At 34.4% G+C, this 20,032-nt stretch overlaps 1 protein-coding gene across 1 annotated transcript in view; it reads right to left on the bottom strand.

The window, feature by feature from the left end:
- Positions 1 to 676: 676 nt before the first annotated feature.
- The window catches only part of LOC133197055 (uncharacterized), a 35,481-nt gene continuing 16,125 nt past the window's right edge, over positions 677 to 20,032 (bottom strand). The window contains exons 17-41 of the mRNA XM_061332895.1: positions 19,755 to 19,862; positions 19,542 to 19,661; positions 19,280 to 19,384; positions 18,994 to 19,125; positions 18,725 to 18,832; positions 18,338 to 18,463; positions 17,887 to 18,006; positions 17,452 to 17,577; positions 14,798 to 14,914; positions 14,191 to 14,325; positions 13,967 to 14,077; positions 13,670 to 13,792; positions 13,389 to 13,496; positions 13,165 to 13,290; positions 12,941 to 13,048; positions 12,573 to 12,683; positions 12,090 to 12,215; positions 11,762 to 11,995; positions 4,838 to 4,945; positions 4,518 to 4,631; positions 3,127 to 3,246; positions 2,597 to 2,728; positions 1,767 to 1,895; positions 1,146 to 1,292; positions 677 to 849 (exon numbers count right to left, since the gene is read on the bottom strand). Of these exons, the coding sequence (XP_061188879.1) occupies positions 677 to 849; positions 1,146 to 1,292; positions 1,767 to 1,895; positions 2,597 to 2,728; positions 3,127 to 3,246; positions 4,518 to 4,631; positions 4,838 to 4,945; positions 11,762 to 11,995; positions 12,090 to 12,215; positions 12,573 to 12,683; positions 12,941 to 13,048; positions 13,165 to 13,290; positions 13,389 to 13,496; positions 13,670 to 13,792; positions 13,967 to 14,077; positions 14,191 to 14,325; positions 14,798 to 14,914; positions 17,452 to 17,577; positions 17,887 to 18,006; positions 18,338 to 18,463; positions 18,725 to 18,832; positions 18,994 to 19,125; positions 19,280 to 19,384; positions 19,542 to 19,661; positions 19,755 to 19,862 (3,167 nt within the window). The remainder of the gene's footprint in view (positions 850 to 1,145; positions 1,293 to 1,766; positions 1,896 to 2,596; positions 2,729 to 3,126; positions 3,247 to 4,517; positions 4,632 to 4,837; positions 4,946 to 11,761; positions 11,996 to 12,089; positions 12,216 to 12,572; positions 12,684 to 12,940; positions 13,049 to 13,164; positions 13,291 to 13,388; positions 13,497 to 13,669; positions 13,793 to 13,966; positions 14,078 to 14,190; positions 14,326 to 14,797; positions 14,915 to 17,451; positions 17,578 to 17,886; positions 18,007 to 18,337; positions 18,464 to 18,724; positions 18,833 to 18,993; positions 19,126 to 19,279; positions 19,385 to 19,541; positions 19,662 to 19,754; positions 19,863 to 20,032) is intronic.

The following is a 20,032-nucleotide window of genomic DNA, read 5'->3' as shown; positions in this document are numbered from 1 at the left end:
CTTGAAAGACGTTGTCTCCAAGATAACATACTAGTATATAAAGATAACGAACAGTATTCAAGCCCAAAAGTCCATTCAAACAATACAAATCAGGAGCGGAGCAAACACGGACCTCTAAAACATCAGAGGTGGGATCAGGAGCCATGGAGTGAGCTCCCCCTGACGACCGGTCACACCCACCGTGTGCTGCTTTTCATGATCGGGAAATAACGGAAAATCTGTCAACAATTCAGTATGTAAATAATGGCCTAACAATTAGTATAAAAAACGTCAGTCAGCGTTTGATAGATTGTATTTGCTGACAAGGTCATTGTATCGACCATAGAACTTAAGAAATGACGACTTTAAACGAGACTGTTGATATTCTTGTTTCATCAACTTGTTTGTCAATAACTTACCTCGTTTTAGAAATTGTAGATACGTATGCTCTTGCATATCGAATCGACTCAGAGGTATAAACCCCGTATGCAGGTGATAATGGCACATTGCTGCATTAGTAAGGGAAGATGACGATTGAAAAGTTAAAGTTATCACGTTCATCATGAAGCTTTGTTGTTAGATTAACATTAACGTCTTTTCCTAGTAAAATATCCAAATATGAATCAGATGTGTTAGACTTATGGTAAAAGACATAAAGTCGAAAGTAATCAAAGTTTATTATACAAAAATACAGACTTTAACATCCTTCACAAATAAATGGATTGGCTTTCGCATTACAAGTGTACTGAACTCCGTTGGTTTCCCCGTCCCTCGGTGAGCACGTGCACTCCTCTCTAAGCTGACCGTTGACGTAAGCGGCAAAACCCGCTGAGCCGACAGGACGGCACGTACCGTAGGCGTCCCGACATGCTAGTCAAAACACAAAATTTAGGGACATATATGAAATGCTTTTGAAGGTGCTTTTTTTAATGAACTGAAAACCATATGAAAGAGAGCATGTACTGGCTTAAAAAGTATCCACATGTTCAAACATCACGTTATTGAAAACTTAATGAAAGGAATATTCCCTAAATACTTTACAAAAGGAGAATAATTATGAGAAATTATTCAAAAGTGCAGTCTATCGATACAGGACGTTTGGCTTAAACGCTATAGACCAAGGAGTATGTTGAGACTTTGTAGGAATTTATCGGTGAACTACTTACACGCCCCAACAGTCATGGTTACATATTTGTTTTCCTGAGGAGGGTCTGTGTAGCACTGCTTCTTGAAGCATCCATCGTAATGGTGTTCCTCCCAGATGCTCCCCAAAGGATGACAAATCATACCATCACCTACCCCCTCCTGGCATCCTACAATTGGGAATGGAGAATTAAAACAAAAGTGAAAAGAAGCCTTTCCTCATGATATTTAAAACAAAGAAAAACAGACTACAGGGATGTAAATCACACCATCGCCAAAACTCCTGTCAACCACAGAAATGTAATTAGGTGCCAAATTTTACGTACCCTTGCTGATATCTAAAGGAGACAGAACTTAAAGCACGGTTACTTATCATACTGCCACCTTCACCTTCTGAGATACATGAAAGAGAAATATAAAAAAAAACAAAAAAAATCAACTTTACTTAAAAAGTATGCAAATTGAAAAGATCTAATTGTGCTTTTAGTCAATGTATGGGTGTACGGGATTCTGACCTGGAACAGTATGTTACCCAGGGTAGTGGAGATGAAACCCACATGCATAAAAGTGTCCAAAAATAGATTAGAAGACCATTCTTAAAATTATATTGGTTTTTCTATACCAGGCAATAAACAATGACTTGCCGCCACTGACGATTTTAATGGCGGATTCCTTTGAATTATCCTTTGTTGTTCTAACTTTACATTTCTTCTCAAAACATCCGTCTCTCCACTGTTCACCATCCTCCTTACACTCATGTTCGTATGGACATCCTAAAAATAAAAACTTGTAGGGAGGAAAACGTTAAACCGGTTAACTAATTAATGTCTGATACTGTAAATAAACTTTATTTGCCGGCGAAAAAATATCTTCTAGTTTCGCAACATTCATTCACTCGCAAAAAATTTTTCGCTGCGAAACATTTATTTGTGTATTTATAAAGAATGTTTCCTCAGTCGCAAAAATTAAAAGTAGCGGATCGATTTCAAAGTGATAGACCGCAAATTAAAGTTGTCGTGAATAATAGTTGGTTTAAAGTAACAAGTTTCTTCAATCGGTATCTGATTGTTATAACTAAGTGGTCGGTCAAACATTAAATAATCGGTGACTAAAATCAGTTACCGGTCAGTTTTTATTTTTTCTTAATTATACGTATATGAAGAAAGAACTAAATAAAAACTTTCAGATTAGAATTGTGTGCTGTAAACGTAGAAAACAAAGGTAATCTGACGTCAGGTGTCATAATCTAAGATTTGTAGCTTTAATTATAGAAACAAGTATCAAGCAAATTTAATGACAACGAATGTCAAAGTGGAATATTAAAAAATAATGTTTTTGTATCAGAGTTTCAAAAGACTCATGTACCTAGCACGAAGACTGAGTTCATGTCACCGATTTCTTTTTAACCTAGATGATATGTTTGAATCATAGTCAGTTTTTCTATGATTTAGGCTGATACCATAAGATACCATACCTATATCCCTTGATACTATCATGTCAACGTCCCCGCTAGGTTTCTGGTTCATCGCACACGTGAAGATGGAGCAGCCTCGTTGTGACTTCCACTTGTCCCCGGGGCTGTAACATCTATCCACCCAGTAACAACCTGAAATTAAAAAATGTACTTATACTGAACTATAAAAAATAGAATACCGATCCAAGATGTATGATATTACTCTAAACATAGAGACAAGTAACTGAGACTAAATATGGAAGAAAAACACTTCAGAATATTGTCGGCTATAGAACGGTTCTAAGTCCAGAAATACCCTAGTTATGGTTAAGCTTTTTCATTACACTTACACTGATTAAGAATAGAGAAGTACAATAAGTATCAGGTTGTATTCGTGTATGAGGCATGTTTCTTTAGTCCTTGCTTAATTGCCGAGTTCCATGTACTCACCCCATTGTATTGGTAAAAGGAGTTCCATTACTTACTCCATTACATTGGTACATTAAGTTAAATGTACCTACCCCATTGTATTGGTACACTGATGTACTCACCCCATTGTATTGGAACAAACTTCCCACAGTTGTTTAGATTCTGACATTCATATACAGTACACCCGTCCTGTTTTCTCTGACCAAATGGATATAAGGTACCATTCATCATGCACCCTTTTACTGAAATAACAAACATTATTGTATTAATGAAGTAATCACTTACTAAAACAAGAAAACATTGATGTAACCATCAATTGTCGCCCGGGAAATAAATAAAGTAAACAATGGAAATGAGTCTTGATCATCAAACCGCTTCGATATGTGTGAAAAAGACATGCGTCTAAATGATGGAGACGATAGTCGAGAATATTTTGAAAACTTATAGTCGGATGAAAATCGAACAAAAACGATACCCTTGTAAACTTTATCAATTCCTCGAGTAAATGTTGGCTGCATAAAATATAATTTGAAACCAGACACATGCATCACCTATTTTCAAAAATGTCTTTCACTTTAAGAATATAAATACGAACTGTGTAAAGTACATTTTTACGTTTTTATGCGATAAGTAAAATTCGATGTTCTAAAAAAAGGGACCTGTCGTTTTTTCGATAGTAAATGATAAGCAACTTTATATATTAAATATGAAAAACATATATATTTTTACAAATTTACTTTATGGAAGTAAATATATTGTGTATCTCGTAATTTATAAAGGGAAAGAACATTCTGATTAACAATCTTTTTAATGTTTAGAAAACCTTTAATTCTGAATAACTTCTCCCACCTCAATCCCCATATACCAACACTTAAACTTATATGTATAGAGCAGCCCGGTCCTCCGGGCTGCAATAAAAGCAATAACCCATCTTCTCATTATTAAAAAAACTATACTCTTTGAAGTTCATATACTTTCGTTCATTCATATTATTTTTTCTTCAAATAATATTGATTTTCCAAAAGAATTCTAAATCATAATTGGAATACTAACAATATCAGCATAACTTTTTGTGATAAAAAATCGCCTTTTAAGTTTGCATTTTTAAAAGAGAATAATAATCATAATTCCCAGGAATGTGCATCTCTCTTTATTGAACCTTAAAATATTTGTCGTTCCTTTACAAAATTATCACTTTCACTTATAAAAATAAATTACAGGGCAAGCACATTTTTGAATTGGATATTAATATATCTTACATTTCTTAAAGAATAGAAAGCAGAGATATAGATTTTGCAAAGAAAAGAAAACAGAGATTTACATTTCTCAAGAAAAAGAAAACAGAGATATAAATTTCTCAAAGATAAAAAGCAGCAGAGGTACACTTTTCTGAAAGATTCTCATTATTTAGATACCAGCAATTTTCTATTCTGATTAAATTAAATAAATCATTTGAATAAATTGATTTTCTTTAAAAAGAATACTCGTATTTTCTATCTTGTCATTTTCTTGCCTTGAGTAAAAACAAGACAGGAGGAGCCGTCACACACACACTTATGGCTGGACCCATCTACTTCCTCAACTATGTCCCCAGGCTTCATACATTTCCCGTATTTATCAATGCAACCTTTATAAGATAAAATTTAATGCTATTTCCGTCATTTAAAAAATATATTGCTCTCCAAGTTTGTTTTTACAACATACAATTAAAATTGTTCTCTTGATACATCACTTTCTTATCATATTCATATATATCTGATTACATTTCAGATGGCCAACATGGATTTTAGAAAGATCATTAAATTACATTAAATAATATCAAATACAAGTAACCTGAATCAATGAGTTCTAGTGAGCCTCCCATTCCACATCGATATTTATTACAGCCAAAGCTGACCTCATCCATGACGTCATAACAATGTCCATGAGAGTCGAAGCACCCTGCATGAAAGGGAAATCACAGAGATTAATATCTGCACATCATAAAAATAAAATAAGATGTATGGAGATAACAAACACTATTCAAGCTCAAAGGTCCATTAAGCAATCCAAATTTTGGAGCAGAGCAAACACGGACCTCCAAAAAACATCAGAGGTGGGATTAGATGCCATGGAGGAGTGAGCATCAAATATATATCTTTAGAAGTAAGATGAACAGTTTTGAATAATAACATATTTCCCTCATATTTACCGTGAACAAACTGACATTTTCATTTCGGGAAAAAACTCATTATATAATGCATGTAACAAATCGATTGTTTACGGAGGAATAGATAACACCGTCAAGCTTTTATTAACTACAATAACATTTACCAGAACATGCTCTACTTGTTAGTAAATATAATTTTTCTTAGTCGTCCAATTTTCATCGTTAAAGCGTATTAATGCATATAGATCTATTGCACACAAGTATTCACGGGTTTCATGAGTATCGGATACCATATTAAATACACTTTAGATGGATATAAGGAAAGATGTAAAACGTGAAGAAAAGGGAATGTAGATGAATGCTTTTTATCACTATAACTTAACACTCGTACCAGAAACTGGACGATTTTGCAATAAACACTCTGGAAATAATTACAACTCTTATATTTCTAAAAGAAAACATTTTCATGTCAGGCTCTAAATACTTTGAAAATCTGCCGTATTTATATCAAATTTTTGAACACATTTAAAACTTCTGGGATTGCTACCTCGTAGTGAAAGATTTTTAATCCCACTTAGAATTTATTCTAAGCTTTCAAGTCATGTTTGTTCACGGTAGAATTGTCATATATACTGTATTATTCGTAAATGTGCATAAAGTTTACATGAAATATGGAGATAACGAACAGTATTCAAGCTCAAAGTCCATTAAAACAATACAATTCGGGAGCAAAGCAAACACGGACCTCTAAAAACATTAGAGTTGGGATCATGTGCCATAGAGGAGTGAGCATCCCCTGCCGACCGGTCACACCCACCGTGTGCTCCTCCTCATGACAGGGAAATAACGGAAAAATCTGGTGACAAATTCAGTGCGTAAATAATGGCCTAACAATTAGTATGAAAAAAGTCAGTCAGCATATGACTTCATGATAGCGTGTATTTGCTGAGTTCATCATATCGACCATAGAACTTAAGAAATGATGACTTTAAACAATTTGTACCCATGGGAATTTCAGTAGATTATTGGAAGACCTGATCTCCAAAAACCACATAGATATTGTCAATCAAAAACTAAAGCATCTTTTTAATATCAACTTCAGAGTACTTTTGTGTACGCTCAGAATGTTTTTTAACGAAATAATTTTGCAAATGACCAATGACAAGTATGTAAATTGACGAGTTCCATTTTTTTTTTTTTGAAAAAGCAGCCGTCATTGATGTCAAAAAGCCTGGACTTTAATTTATCATGGGGAATGTTTGTATATAAAGTTGAAAAGTTGTAAGTTTTTTTCTTATTGATTTTTATATTACTTTGTGATTACAAATTTTCCAAAAATTCCTTGGAATGTTTAAGTATCCGCATCTGAATTACACACTTCTCGAATATCAAATATATTGTTGCACAGTACTCCTGGAGTTTCTCCCTTACTGCTGTTAATATTTTAGTGAGGAGTAAAGAAAGGGGCTTGGTAGAACATTTACGGGAACCTGCTATGCATCTTTGTAAGGATTTTTATGAAGTTTTGGAATCCAATATAAATATAGTAATTCAAATTTATTTTGGTTGATGGGAATAATAAAATATGTAAAAGTGACATATGATTTTGAAGAATTTCCTCCTTAGGAAGGGAACTAAGGGTATACGTTGGATTGCCACTTGTAGAATTAAAGCCCAGTTCTTCTAAAATACAATTAAAATAATGAGCCTTACAAACAAAGACAATGTTGTTACCTTCTTTTTCAGTTGGGACAGTGCACACTGATCGTGTAGTCTATCTAATTCTATTTTCACTTCCGAATTGTTGAACACAGAAAGATATATGGTTTTCATATTGCCCCTCAATCGCTCAATGCCCCAATGCGAGATTTTAACATACAGCTGATACATTTAATATATTCTGACAAAGTGTCAAGGTCTTGTTTTTCATGTCTGGTGGCCCATCGTCTGGCGTAATCTTCCACAGAATTCATATTTATGAAATTATGATTCCAGTTGAAGGATCGGGGTTACCTAAATTTTGGCCCTTTTTAAATATGTGATTTAAGGTACTCATTATTAACTATATTTACGTCACCAATAATAACGTGTCCAGCAAGACTATAGTTGTAGTGTGAAGAAGAACATAAACACGATGGTGGATTATATTTCAGATGCTCAATATCCAGGCTCTTAAAAGTTTTCTTGCAATTAAAAAGTTGGAAGCAATGGTCGATGTATATTTATAGCAAAAACAGGGTGTAGTCTACATTTGGAAATATGGTGGAATACGAAACTGGACCCTTTTGTGATTCAGAATATTACTTATATTAACTGCGTCAATTTTTTTGTTGGCATATTGAAGTTTAAGGAAAAAACGGGTAGTTTAGCTGTATTTTCTTCTGCAAAACGTGACTGTTTAAAAAGCCATTGATTTGCAATATCCATAACCACAGATTCGAGCCTGTATTCTGATGTCGAGGAATCCAAATATGCACTTTCCTTGACTTTTACAAAAAGATTATTCAAAACTTTCAAAGAACATAGTAAAGTTTGGTGCGAATGTGAAGAAGGCCTAATTGTTTATTTACATAAGGTAGTATTGAACCAAAGGAGACATCATGTGTAATAGGTTTATTGTAAGACCGATGTCCATGACTACGCGTACCTCTCTTTTTACTATTAACAAGTCCCATCACATTCACATTGCCACACTGTGCGCTTGAAAGATTCCCAACACTATCGACATTGTCATTGCTACCATATGGAAAGGCCGTGCCCAGTTTTCTAATCCAGTATTCTTCTCGTTGTCTACGGAAAAGTCTACTTAGTGAAGGGCTATTAGTATGATGGTAATTTTTTTTTTTAGAATTCTAAGTTTCATCGACAAATTAGAACGATCAGGTAAATTAATATACTTGTATGGAAACTGCTGCCCCTGTTAATCTGAAACCTATGTCCCTATATTCTTTTAGTAAGTAAACCCTTGGTTTCACCAACATAAATAAGCCCACAAAGGGTACATTCTATTCCGTAGACAACATTAGAAGATTTTGCAATTCAGTTTTGGCATAGAAGCTCTGCCCAGTAAGATTACTAAAAAACGAAGAGCAAAACTGAACTCTTAGAGTCTATGACCCTTAAAGACTTAAAAGAGTGACGCCTTTTTATACTGGGCGACGCGTCTACCAGTATCCTTTCGTTATTCTGTGCTTTTCCTGAATGAATAAGTACCGGACGACAGATGTCCTGTTCGATGGTTAAAATGAAATATGGAGATAACGAACGGTATTCAAGCTCAAAGTCCATTAAAACAATACAATTCGGGAGCAAAGCAAACACGGACCTCTAAAAACATCAAAGGTGGGATCACGTGCCATAGAGGAGTGAGCATCCCCTGCCGACCGGTCACACCCACCGTGTGCTCCTTCTCATGACCGGGAAATAACGGGAAAATCTGGTAACAAATTCAGTGCGTAAATAATGGCCTAACAATTAGTATGAAAACGTCAGTCAGCCATTTGACTTCATGATAGAATGTATTTGCTGAGTTCATTGTATCGACCATAGATCTTACAAAATGATGACTTTAAACGAGACGAGACTGTTGATATTCGTGTTTCATCAACTTGTTTGTTAATAACTTACCTAGTATTAGAAATTGTTCATATGTAGAGCATGCTCCTGCATATCGAATCAACTGAGAGATATACACCCCATATGCAGGTTATAAGGGTATATTGCTGCATAAGAAAGGGATGTTGACGATTGAAAAGTTAAATTCATCACGTTTATGATAAAGCTTTGTTTTTAGATTTAGATTCTTCACCCTATGACTATAGTCCTGCTGGACACGTTATTACTGGTGCGTAAACATAGTTAATAATGGAGACCTTAGATCACTAAATATAGGGAACTCCAATCTTTTAACTGGCGTCGTGATTTCATATATAGTATGGATTCTGTAGAGGATTACAGCAGGCGTTGGATTAGACATGAAAAAGAAGACCTTGACACTTTGTCAGAATGGATTAAATGCATCAGATATATGTTAAAATCTATATTTAACGATTGAGGGGCAGTATAAAAACCAGCTATCCTTCTGTATTGAATAATTCGGAAGTGAAAAAAAGAATTAGATAGATTACACGATCAGTACGCACTGCTCCCTGCTGACAAAGCAGGTAACAACATTGTCTTTGTTTCTAAGGCGCATTATATAAATTGTATTTTAGAGGAACTGGAATTTAATTCTACAAGTGGAAATCCAACTTAAACCCATAGCTCCCTTTCTAAGGAGGAAATTCTTCAAAATCATATGTCAGTTTTGAATATTTTTTAATATTCGCAAAAACCAAAATGAATTGAATTACCATATCTATATTGGATTCCGAAACTTCATAAAAATCCTTACAAACAAAGATACATAGCGGGTTCCAGTATATGTTCTACCAAGCCTCTTTCTTTACTCCTCACTAAGATATTAAAAGTAGTGAAGGAGAAACTTCAAGAGTACTGTGCAACAATACATTCGAGAAGTGGTGTAAATCAGATGTGGATACTAAAAAAATCCAAGGAACTTTTGGAACATTTGAAATCGCAAAATTTTACCAAAATCAACAACATAAAAACTTACGACATTTCAACTTTATATACAACTATTCCCCATGATAAATTTAAGTCCAGGCTTTCTGACATCATTGACAGCTGCTTTTTTAATAAAAATGGAACTCGTAAATTTACTTACCTTGTCATTGATCATTTGCAAAATGAAAATCAAGTTTAAAGCAGCATATTTATTGGATGTTTCTATTTAAAATTTTCAATAAAAGCATATGTACTGTATGTTTCTGAAATAGGAAAAATCTATTTTAAAACAACAATAGTGATGACATAACAGTAGTTGATAATGTGATGTTATAATTGGTAATGCAATAAAGCCTTGAATATGGAACTACTCTATGACGTGTAAAATAAATTGAAACCAAAATAAAATTTTGATTTACTATAAATCCTAAATATAACGACCTCAAAGAAAAGCATTTCGACCTTGCTCTTCACACTTTGTTAATATATTCTTTCTAAGGTCAAAATATCTTGGGATTGACCACATCAAAAGGGTATATTTTGACATCATAGACAGCTGCTTTTTGAATAAAAACGGAACTCGTAAATATACTTACCTTGTCATTGGTCATTTACAAAATTATTTTGTTAAAAAAGCACTCTGATTGTACACACAAATACCCTGAAGTTGACATTAAAAAGATGCTCGAGTTTCTGATTGAAAATATCTATGTGGTTTTTGGAGATCAGGTCTTCCAACAATCTATTGGAATTCCCATGGGTACCTATTGCGCCCCGTTATTAGCAGACCTATTTTTGTACTCATATGAAGCAGAATTTGTTCAAAATCTTTTACGTAAAAAGAAGAAAACACTTGCTGTGGCCTTCAACTTGACATTTAGATTTATTGACGACGCATTGTCAATTAAGAATTGGTTATTTAAAGTCATTATTTCGTAAGTTCTATGGTCAATACAATGACCTTGTCAGCAAATACAATTTATCATTGAGTCAAATGCTCCATATATTCCATTCTTAAATCGACACGATATATCCCGGTGAGCTTGGGATATAAGATACCACAGAGTCTGACATATCTGTTTAATATTTAGATATTTTATTAGAAAAAGACGTTAATGGTAATCTAACAACAAAGCTTTATGATAAACGTGATGACTTTAACTTTTCAACCGTCTTACTTATGCAGTAATATACCCTTATCACCTGCATACGGGGTTTATATCTCTCAGTTGATTCGATACGCAAGAGCATGCTCTACATATGAACAATTTCTAATACTAGGTAAATTATTGACAAACAAGTTGATGAAACAAGAATATCAGCAGTCTCTTTTAATGTCATCATTTTGTAAGTTCTATGGTCGATACAATGACATTTTCAGCAAATACATTCTATCATAAAGTCAAATGCTGACTGACTTTTTCATACTAATTGTTAGACTATTATTTACACACTGAATTGTCGACGGATTTTTTCCGTTATTTCCCGATCATGACAAGGAGCACATGGCGGGTGTGACCGGTCGGCAGGGGATGCTTACTCTTCCATGGCACCTGATCCCACCTCTGATGTCTTAGAGGTCTGTTTTTGCTCTGCTCCTATTTTGTAATGTTTAATGGACTTCTGAGCTTTAATACTGTTCGTTATCTCCACATATTTCATCATTATCATTAACGTTTTTTTCTCGTAAAATATCCAAAAATGAAACAGATGTGTTATCTTTTATTTCAAGCTCACTGGGATATATCGTGTCGACATATGAATGAAATAACTTTTGTTAATTGATAATATCTAAATGTCGAGTTGAAGGCCACAGCAAGAGATTTTTTTTTCTCATGTATACGATTTTGAATAAATTCTGCTTCATATGAATACAAAAATAGGTCTGCTAACAACGGGGCGCAAGTTTGTTCTAAACAAATCTTTTGAGCCAAAAATTTTAAAACCACGTGTCTTTTTTATTTTCTCATGGGTTTGTCTAAATGACGTTATCTGAATTGTCAGAAGGATAAGCACCTTCGGACATAATTCCATTGTTTTACCTCTTTGCTGTAGCACTTCCGTTTGGACGTAATCTGGACCTTCCTGTGTAATAACACATCTGTAGTGAGTACAATTCCTTGTCCATGTGGTACCCACGTCTGCACACTCTCCGTCCCACTCACACGCAATCTTCTTGGGGATCAGCTGACCTCTCACAGTACACTTGTACTGGACACAATCTTTGTTTTGCAGGGTTCTTGAGCGCTTGCACTCACCAGATGATAGGGTACATCCTATGATTGGAGGAATAAAAAAGGTTTTGTGGTTACCACAATTTACCCTTTAGTTAATTCATGATTTTACATCTGAAAATAGTATCATACTAACCGACTGTTCTCTCAGTAATTTTAACATCATTGTCAGTTATATCTAAAGCACACGTATACCCTCGGCAGGACTCCTTGTCAAACCACTTAGAACCAACTGGTTTACAACCTCCCTTCCACTCGCACGCTATTAATCATAATTCAAAAGTTAATTTTATATAGCTTTTATTTGACCTTCACTTTTTGGTAAACACTTGGTAAACGCTTTTGAAAGCACATCTTATGCGGTAAAGGGACACTTCTACCATCAAAATCTCTTGACAATTAAAAAATTGAGATTGATTATAATACGTTTAACAAGAAAATTAAATGTTGAACTTCAAACTTTAGGGCTCACGACTGTCCCTATAAAATAGAGAAATTATTATTCTTCAACGCCTGGCAAACATTTCAAAATATTAACAATCATTAAACTTTATTTACGATTCATCATCCAAAAAAATATTATAAAGGAAATGAGACCATACAAGTTGATCCGTTTTACCTTTTTCCACAGGAACCATGCTTTTAGCTTCTCCATCACACACGTACTTGACACAGTTAACTTCTAATGTAGACCCAGTTGAGAGACACTGCCCATTAAAGCCCTTACAGCCTTTACATATACCAAATAAATTCTTATTATATATCTAAGAAATGCAGCACTTTTAATGCCTAAATAACATAATAATATTTTGTTTAATTCACCATTGTAAATGTTTATGATTTGAATCTACAGAATAAAATGTTCAATTCTTATGTGAAGATGAAATCACCATATTTTTAAATGAAATGCCAAACAATTGTTAATGCATAATAAATTAACCTTTTGGAAAAAAAAACTACCAGGGTATTATTAATTATTTTATTTACCAAACTGTGTTTCCTGCATGATCCCCCCAGCGGTGCACGTGAATTTTGAGCAATCTTCTACGAGTTCATCACCAACCTTGTAACATTTGCCATCATCACCAATACAACCTAGCACGACATTTACAACACATAGACAGATATTTTAGCAGTTTAATTTACACATGTATATTTTCAGTTGCTAAAAACCCAAGATTCTAAAAGTAATCGATTCAATGAAATGGTACCGTGAACTTCCTCTATGTTGGTCTGAACAAAGTTGGGACCCTTTGCGATCAGTTTACATGTGTAAGTAATGCATCCTTCTACCCAGTTACTGTCAATGGCTTTGCACTCTCCCTTAAACTCACAACCTATGGGGAAGTGGTGCAACATTTACTTTAATGATATGTCTGTAAGTAAAATATAAGGTTTTATTGAGGATTTTGTGGATCTGTGAAAAGTAACATACTCATTTTAATTGGCCGGAAGTTTGACTTTTTATTGCAGAGGAACTTATTACATCCTTCCACTTTTCTTTCACCAGTGGCAAAGCATCTCCCACCGTCATCTTTACAGCCTGTTAAAATGTAGTAAAAGTTTTAATTGCCATATTATAATATTAACAGTAAAAACATTATTGCAAAATTTTTATGTCAAAGTGAACCAACCTTTAAGTATTTTACTTATTTTTATGCTTTTCAGGCTCTTTACAAATATATTCATATTTCAGATGGTCGGTATAATTCAGACCTGTTTTCTCCACAATTGATATGTCTTTTGCTTCGCTATCGTAAACACAGGAGTAATCTGTACATGTTTCCGGATCAAACCAAGTGGAGTTCAGTGGTTTACATTCTCCGCCGTATGCACAACCTAATTTAATTAACTGACATAATTAATAAGGAATTTCATTTACATTCATACATATATCACAGCATTTGACAGACACGCATTCACACCTATTTGTAGACAAAAATACGGATTGTTTAAATATCATAAAATAAAATAACAATGTGCATTGTATACATCTTAGAAGATGTGTCTTACCTTCCTGGACAATGACAAGTCCTCCTCGATTGGGAATACACTGATACTTAGTACACCTTTTTTCCACAATCTGCCCTTCCTTTAGACACTCGTTAGAGAAACCGCGGCAACCTTGGATTCAAATAGAGTAAAAAAGTACTACAATAAACTCTTACACAATCTAAAATACTCGCAATTAAAGACTTCATTATGTCTACTAAGATCATAAAGTTTTCCAGACCAACCTGGATAGGATAGAGTGTGCATTTTGACACTGCTAGGTCCGACATTTTCTCGGATACATTTGTACAGGGCACATGTCCCATTTTGATCAGACCAGACGTCGCCTTCTTTCATACATTTACCCTGCCAGGGACAGCCTGAATATAAACTAACAATTAACAATTCGTAGTGAGGTTGGAACAGTTCCCATCTAGCTGAATCACTGTCTTTCATAGAATATTTCTAAATTAAAAAAAATGACTACAATTCAGATTATAATGATATATATACATACGTAAGCTATATCACACAAAGTGATTTCAAAAACTCAATATATACCCCTTAATTTTTTAATAGATTAAAACCAGGTTTTAATTTATGAAGATCCATTTATTTGTACATCTGACAAAAATTAAGACTTGGGTACTATGGATGAAATATATGGAGATAACGAACAATATTCAAGCTAAAGAGACTTAAAGGCTCAAAAGAAACCCAAACACTAAGTTGAAGCCTATTCATTTGTGTCTTGTTGAATTGAATGAATTTTATTTATCATAAGATGAAATCAGTAAAATGTTATAACTATCGTAAACCATACGTTCAGTTGCTAATGAACAGAAATTATACCTGTCTTAATAGGCGAGAAAATCTCAAATGGAGTGCATTTGTACTGGACACATTCGTTTTCTGAGTCCTTGGAGATATAACCAAATGGACGACATCTGTTCTTCATATCCCGGCATCCTGCAGATATAATATATTCCTATAATTATATCAAACAAACAAAAGGTCCATAGGTATTGATGGTCATCTAAGACTTAAAATTTCGACATCCTGCAGATATCAATATATTCTTATCATGATATAAAAAATGGACGACATCATCCCTGCATCCTGCAGATACCAATATACTCTTATCATTATATCAAACAAACAAAAGGTCCTTAGGTTTGATGGTCATCTAAGACTCAAGATCCCGACATCCTGCAGATATCAGTATATTCTTATCATTATATCAAATAAATAGACATCTGTTCCTCATATCCCAACATTTTGCAGATATCATTATATTCTTATTATGATATCAAACAAATGGACGACATCTGTTCCTCATATCCCGACATCTTGCAGATATCAATATATTCTTATCATGATATCAAAAAATGGACGACATCTGTTCCTCATATCCCGGCATCCTGCAGATATCAATATATTCTTATCATTATATCAAACAAACAAAAGGTCCATAGGTATTGATGGTCATCTAAGAATCAAGAGTTTCTCAAATTATGACCAACTCAACTCGTATAGGAAATAGATTACTGAACTTATGTGGAATGGATTGTTAAATCTTTGCACTGAACTTATACGACATTATTATTTCTGGGAATATCGATTATGTAAGTTCAATAAATGACCTGTTAAGTTCCACTCTGCATTCAGGGGATATAAATTTCACATTTTTCGTACGAAGATTAACTACTAGTATAATCATCTGACCAGCTAACGTGCTGAATTCCAGGAATTTTACACAAGTGCAATGAAGTTTCAAAATATTCTCCATTTAGCTCAACCCTGGGGCTTGACTCCTTAGCCCCGAAATCAGATTTTACAATTTGTACTAACTGCATATTAGAAGTATTATTATGCAAAGTTTTGTTGGTTCTCCAGAACAAAAAAGGCGATTTTCATAAATATAAGGGATTTTCAATATACGAAAACTTATCTGGAACCTGAACCGTAGACCAAGGACTAGTCAATTTCAAAATTTGGCATAATATAGACCTACAGATAGACGAAGAATTGTCGTGAAGAGACAAAAATGACAGCAATAGCCCACTTGAGTGACTCAGATGGCCTTTAAAAGAAAAGAAAAAAGTCACTAAAAATTGCAGCATACATTATTTAGCCATACCGTCAGAAACCACTCTCGGTCGATGCACAGGCTGCAATTTTTTAAATGTTAGGAACTTCACAATTAGTCGCAGCAAATCATCTCACATAATTCATCCTATGCAATTTGGAGTGTATATAACTCTCTGTGAACAACTATGTTGCAACTACTAGTAATAGCTAAATCTATAATTTGCCCCTCCAATTTTAAAAAAAAATTATTCACGTCCCTTCGAGAATTTTTACTTAGACCTGTACTTGGCACTTACGGCCCTTGAGCCGTAAAGGATCTTTTCGTGCTAGTACCTACTGTGACACGGAACGTCGGCTTATATGGTCTCAACCGAAGGACCGATCTCCACGTCCCCGCTGTAGGAATCCAACCCGTGTCTAATCTTTGTAAATAAAGTTGAATTGAAAAACAACGCATCCCAACATTCAGATTTTTCTAAGTGTTTCTTGTACCATAAATTCTAATGAGGCATAATTGGTTAGTTTTTTTGCATATTAACTAATTCGAGGTGTTTTGGTGATGATAAAGGCACACAACATTAACATGTGTTTACATAACCTGAACATTCTACACATAAAATTAATTTGTTTCAAAGGTCTGTTTTGTTACTGCTGAAAAGAACTGCTTTCAACTTCACTAAAAATAGGATAGTGTTCTATACTTGAAAAAATCTCAAGCGTCATCAAAATGTTCAATGCAACTAACATTTACGCAGTAAACACGCTTTAATTTGAGCTTAATTAAAAGGATGGTCATGAAACAAAAGTCGTTAAATAAATACCATAAGTAATATCATAATATGCTCAGTAAATTGGAGCTTGTACCGAGTAAATATAAACTGCATTCAACACATGAGATTTTTTCTGGAACTTCTATATTTGAAGTGAATTTGTAACGGATTCTAAAATGCATATGACGGCAAAGAGAAAAGACTTTGTATGTACCTTTCCTATAAAAAACGTGCTTTTAATACTGTGATATCAGATATGCAAGGTTGACCAAATGCTTCCTTCAGAGTATAGGGTTGACGCGTCTGCATGTTAAAATGTCGTTATTCTCCCAGCAATACGGCTTTGTTTACACACAATTTTGTGAAATAGAAGACAGGTATGCATTTAATTGCAGCTTGAGAATTGCAATCAATAAAAATGACTTGATATTAATTGGATAGGGTTAATTGTAGCGTGAGTAATGGACTGGTTTTCAGATTATTGTTTAATCATATGAAGAAATTAGATCTTTTTTCATTTGATATCAGCACATTTCTGAGGCAATTACTTTAGTTTCTTATTTCAGTTGCAAATCAATGCACTTCAATCTATAAAGACCATTCATTGGTATCCCATTCTTCCTGTCTGATTATAAAAGAGTATACCGTAGGGTGTGTTGACAATATCAGGAGACGTGGCCCCAGGGGCCCATTGACATGTCTGTTGGACACACCTCCGTCTGTTGATCCACGTGGAATCCAGCTTCCGGCAACGTCTTCTAAACTTGCATCCTGATAGAGAAACAATTAATAGACCAATATGTCATTGAACGTTTAATTAGTTTATTTCGGGAAAGAATGAATAAGTTAAGACCAAGGAGAGATAAATCCATTTCGTTTGAAGTAAATTTAGACAAAATGTACAGAACAGTTTGTTTCCAATGACATTATTGATGAGAAAAAAAACATATTCTTTGCAGATTGTAGGCCAGAAGTTAATGAGATATATTTAAAAGCCTTTTCTTTCACTTGTGAAAATTGGAGTTTGTATCTTAATATTCATGTACTACAACATATAATTTACCGCCTACTGGAACCTACCTATTTCCACGGGAAAGAAGAGGGGCCCCTCGGGTCGCAGTTGACATTTTGTCGTTACACATTTATCCGACTGAAGTCGTGTTCCGAACGGATGACAGGTGCCCGATTCATCCTTACAACCTGGTAATAAAAAAGATGTAATCGTCTAATGAAGCAAAAGATTAAATCAATTTGTCTACCACAATAGACATTACGATATATGTACTTTAAATAAAACTGGCGGCTTGTACCTTATTATTTCTTTGATGATCCATTGAAACAAAACATATCGGGAACAGAACAAACACGGACCTCTAATAACATCAGAGGTGGGATCAGGTGCCATGGAGGAGTAAGCATCCTCTGCCGACAGGTCACACCGTCGTGTGCTCCTTATCATGATCGGGAAAACGGAAAAAACCGTAGACAATTCTGTGTGTAAATAAAACAACTTCTAAAATAACATACTTACCCCAAAGGTTACTGGATACGCGGGCCAGACCTGTGGTCGAGTCCAGAACACACTTGTAGGTCAGACACTTAGAGGAATGTTCCCAGGTGGTATTAAGGGAGACGCATTTCCCCATCCACTCACACTCTGCAGTTAAAAGAAGGTTAAAGTAAAAAAAAAAAAACACTTTAAAATACCAATTCTCGTTTATATCTCGATAGAAAAAAACCTTGATGAAGTGATTCCTTGAAAATGTTTTCTAGCATATTAAAGTATCATTTTATACCAGATGAATCTAGAAAAGCACTTTGCATGTTCATCTTATTTTTCTATTGATTGCAACGACAAAACTTACTTAAAATAGTGATGCCATTGGTATTTGTTGAACCTCAAAAATATATGAGTTACCTGTATAAAGGACTGAAAACGACCGTGTTTTCGCCCTACACCTGTATGTGGTACAGTCCTCTGTCTTCTTACGGGTAGGCAGGTAACACTTATCATAATCCAAACAACCTTTAAACACAGTCAACAACTAGTCAACGAAAATCTATTTACGGGTTTAACACATCATAAACCAAACAACCAAAAATATAGTAAATAACTTATCCATGAATATCAATTCGCGCAAAACTATGTTTACAGCCATACTGTTAGAAATGATGACAACTGTTTACCCCATCTTTCCTTAAGCTGAGTGGAAATGGAACCCTCTGTTGTGTTTTTGACGACACAGGCATATTGCACACAATTCACCTTATCAAAATATCTCTTACGAGCGGCCAAGCAACCATCCTTAAATTCACATCCTGCAAAACGTTATTCTTAGATGTACCAAAGTAAAGATCTAATACTTTTAAAGTTTATGTACCAGATATATATCCATTTATGCTTGTGGATTAATATTAATTCATTAATTCATTTTAACAATTCTACAAGATTTAGAACTGTTTAATCACCCACCCATTGATAGAACCTGAAGTTTTCCATCGACACATTCATATTTGTTACATCCTTCACTGTGCTGGTTCCCTCCCTGTATACACTGACTGCTCTCGCTGGTACATCCTGAAATATTTGAAACATTCTTGTGACAGTTTTCTTAAATCATATCAAATTAATGAGATCATCCAATCATAACTTGCGTTAGTGACATCATTGGAAGACAGTTCAAATCGTGCTTTACTTCACTCCTGACGTCATTGGTATCTTAAAAATATCTTACCATATGTGACCTCGACCACATCCAGTCCGTCTTCGTCTTCATAACAACCATATTTTGTACAGGTCTGAGGATCAAACCAGGTTTCATCCTTTTCTTTGCAACCCCCCTTCCATGTACAAGCTGCAAAAAAAAGAGCAATATATATTTTTGACTATAAGGATATATTTTCTTCACTGAAAAGAATTTTTTCTAAAACCACGAAAAGAGGATTACCTGCTTTGATAACTTGGAAGCCCTCTCCTGCACCTTTACACTCGTAATCTTGACAGTCTCTGGTGATCTTGTAACCAGGTTCATGACAGACATTGTCCATAAAACATCCTTAAAGTATGATATCACAATAAAAAAAGCTGTAACTAAAAATTCAAAGCTCAGCCTGGTTTATCTCAAATCATCAGTGGTTTTGTAATACGTGTAATATGCAAGAAAATGTTATCACAAATAATCCTACAAGAAAAAGAAAGATAAATTTACAGGAATTTATGAGAAAC

The sequence above is a fragment of the Saccostrea echinata genome, unplaced genomic scaffold (assembly GCF_033153115.1).
Source record: "Saccostrea echinata isolate AGI-Se365-2 ecotype Australia unplaced genomic scaffold, CSIRO_AGI_Sech_v1 ptg000030l, whole genome shotgun sequence".
Lineage (NCBI taxonomy): Eukaryota > Metazoa > Mollusca > Bivalvia > Ostreida > Ostreidae > Saccostrea > Saccostrea echinata.
This window is presented reverse-complemented; position numbering and strand designations above follow the sequence as displayed.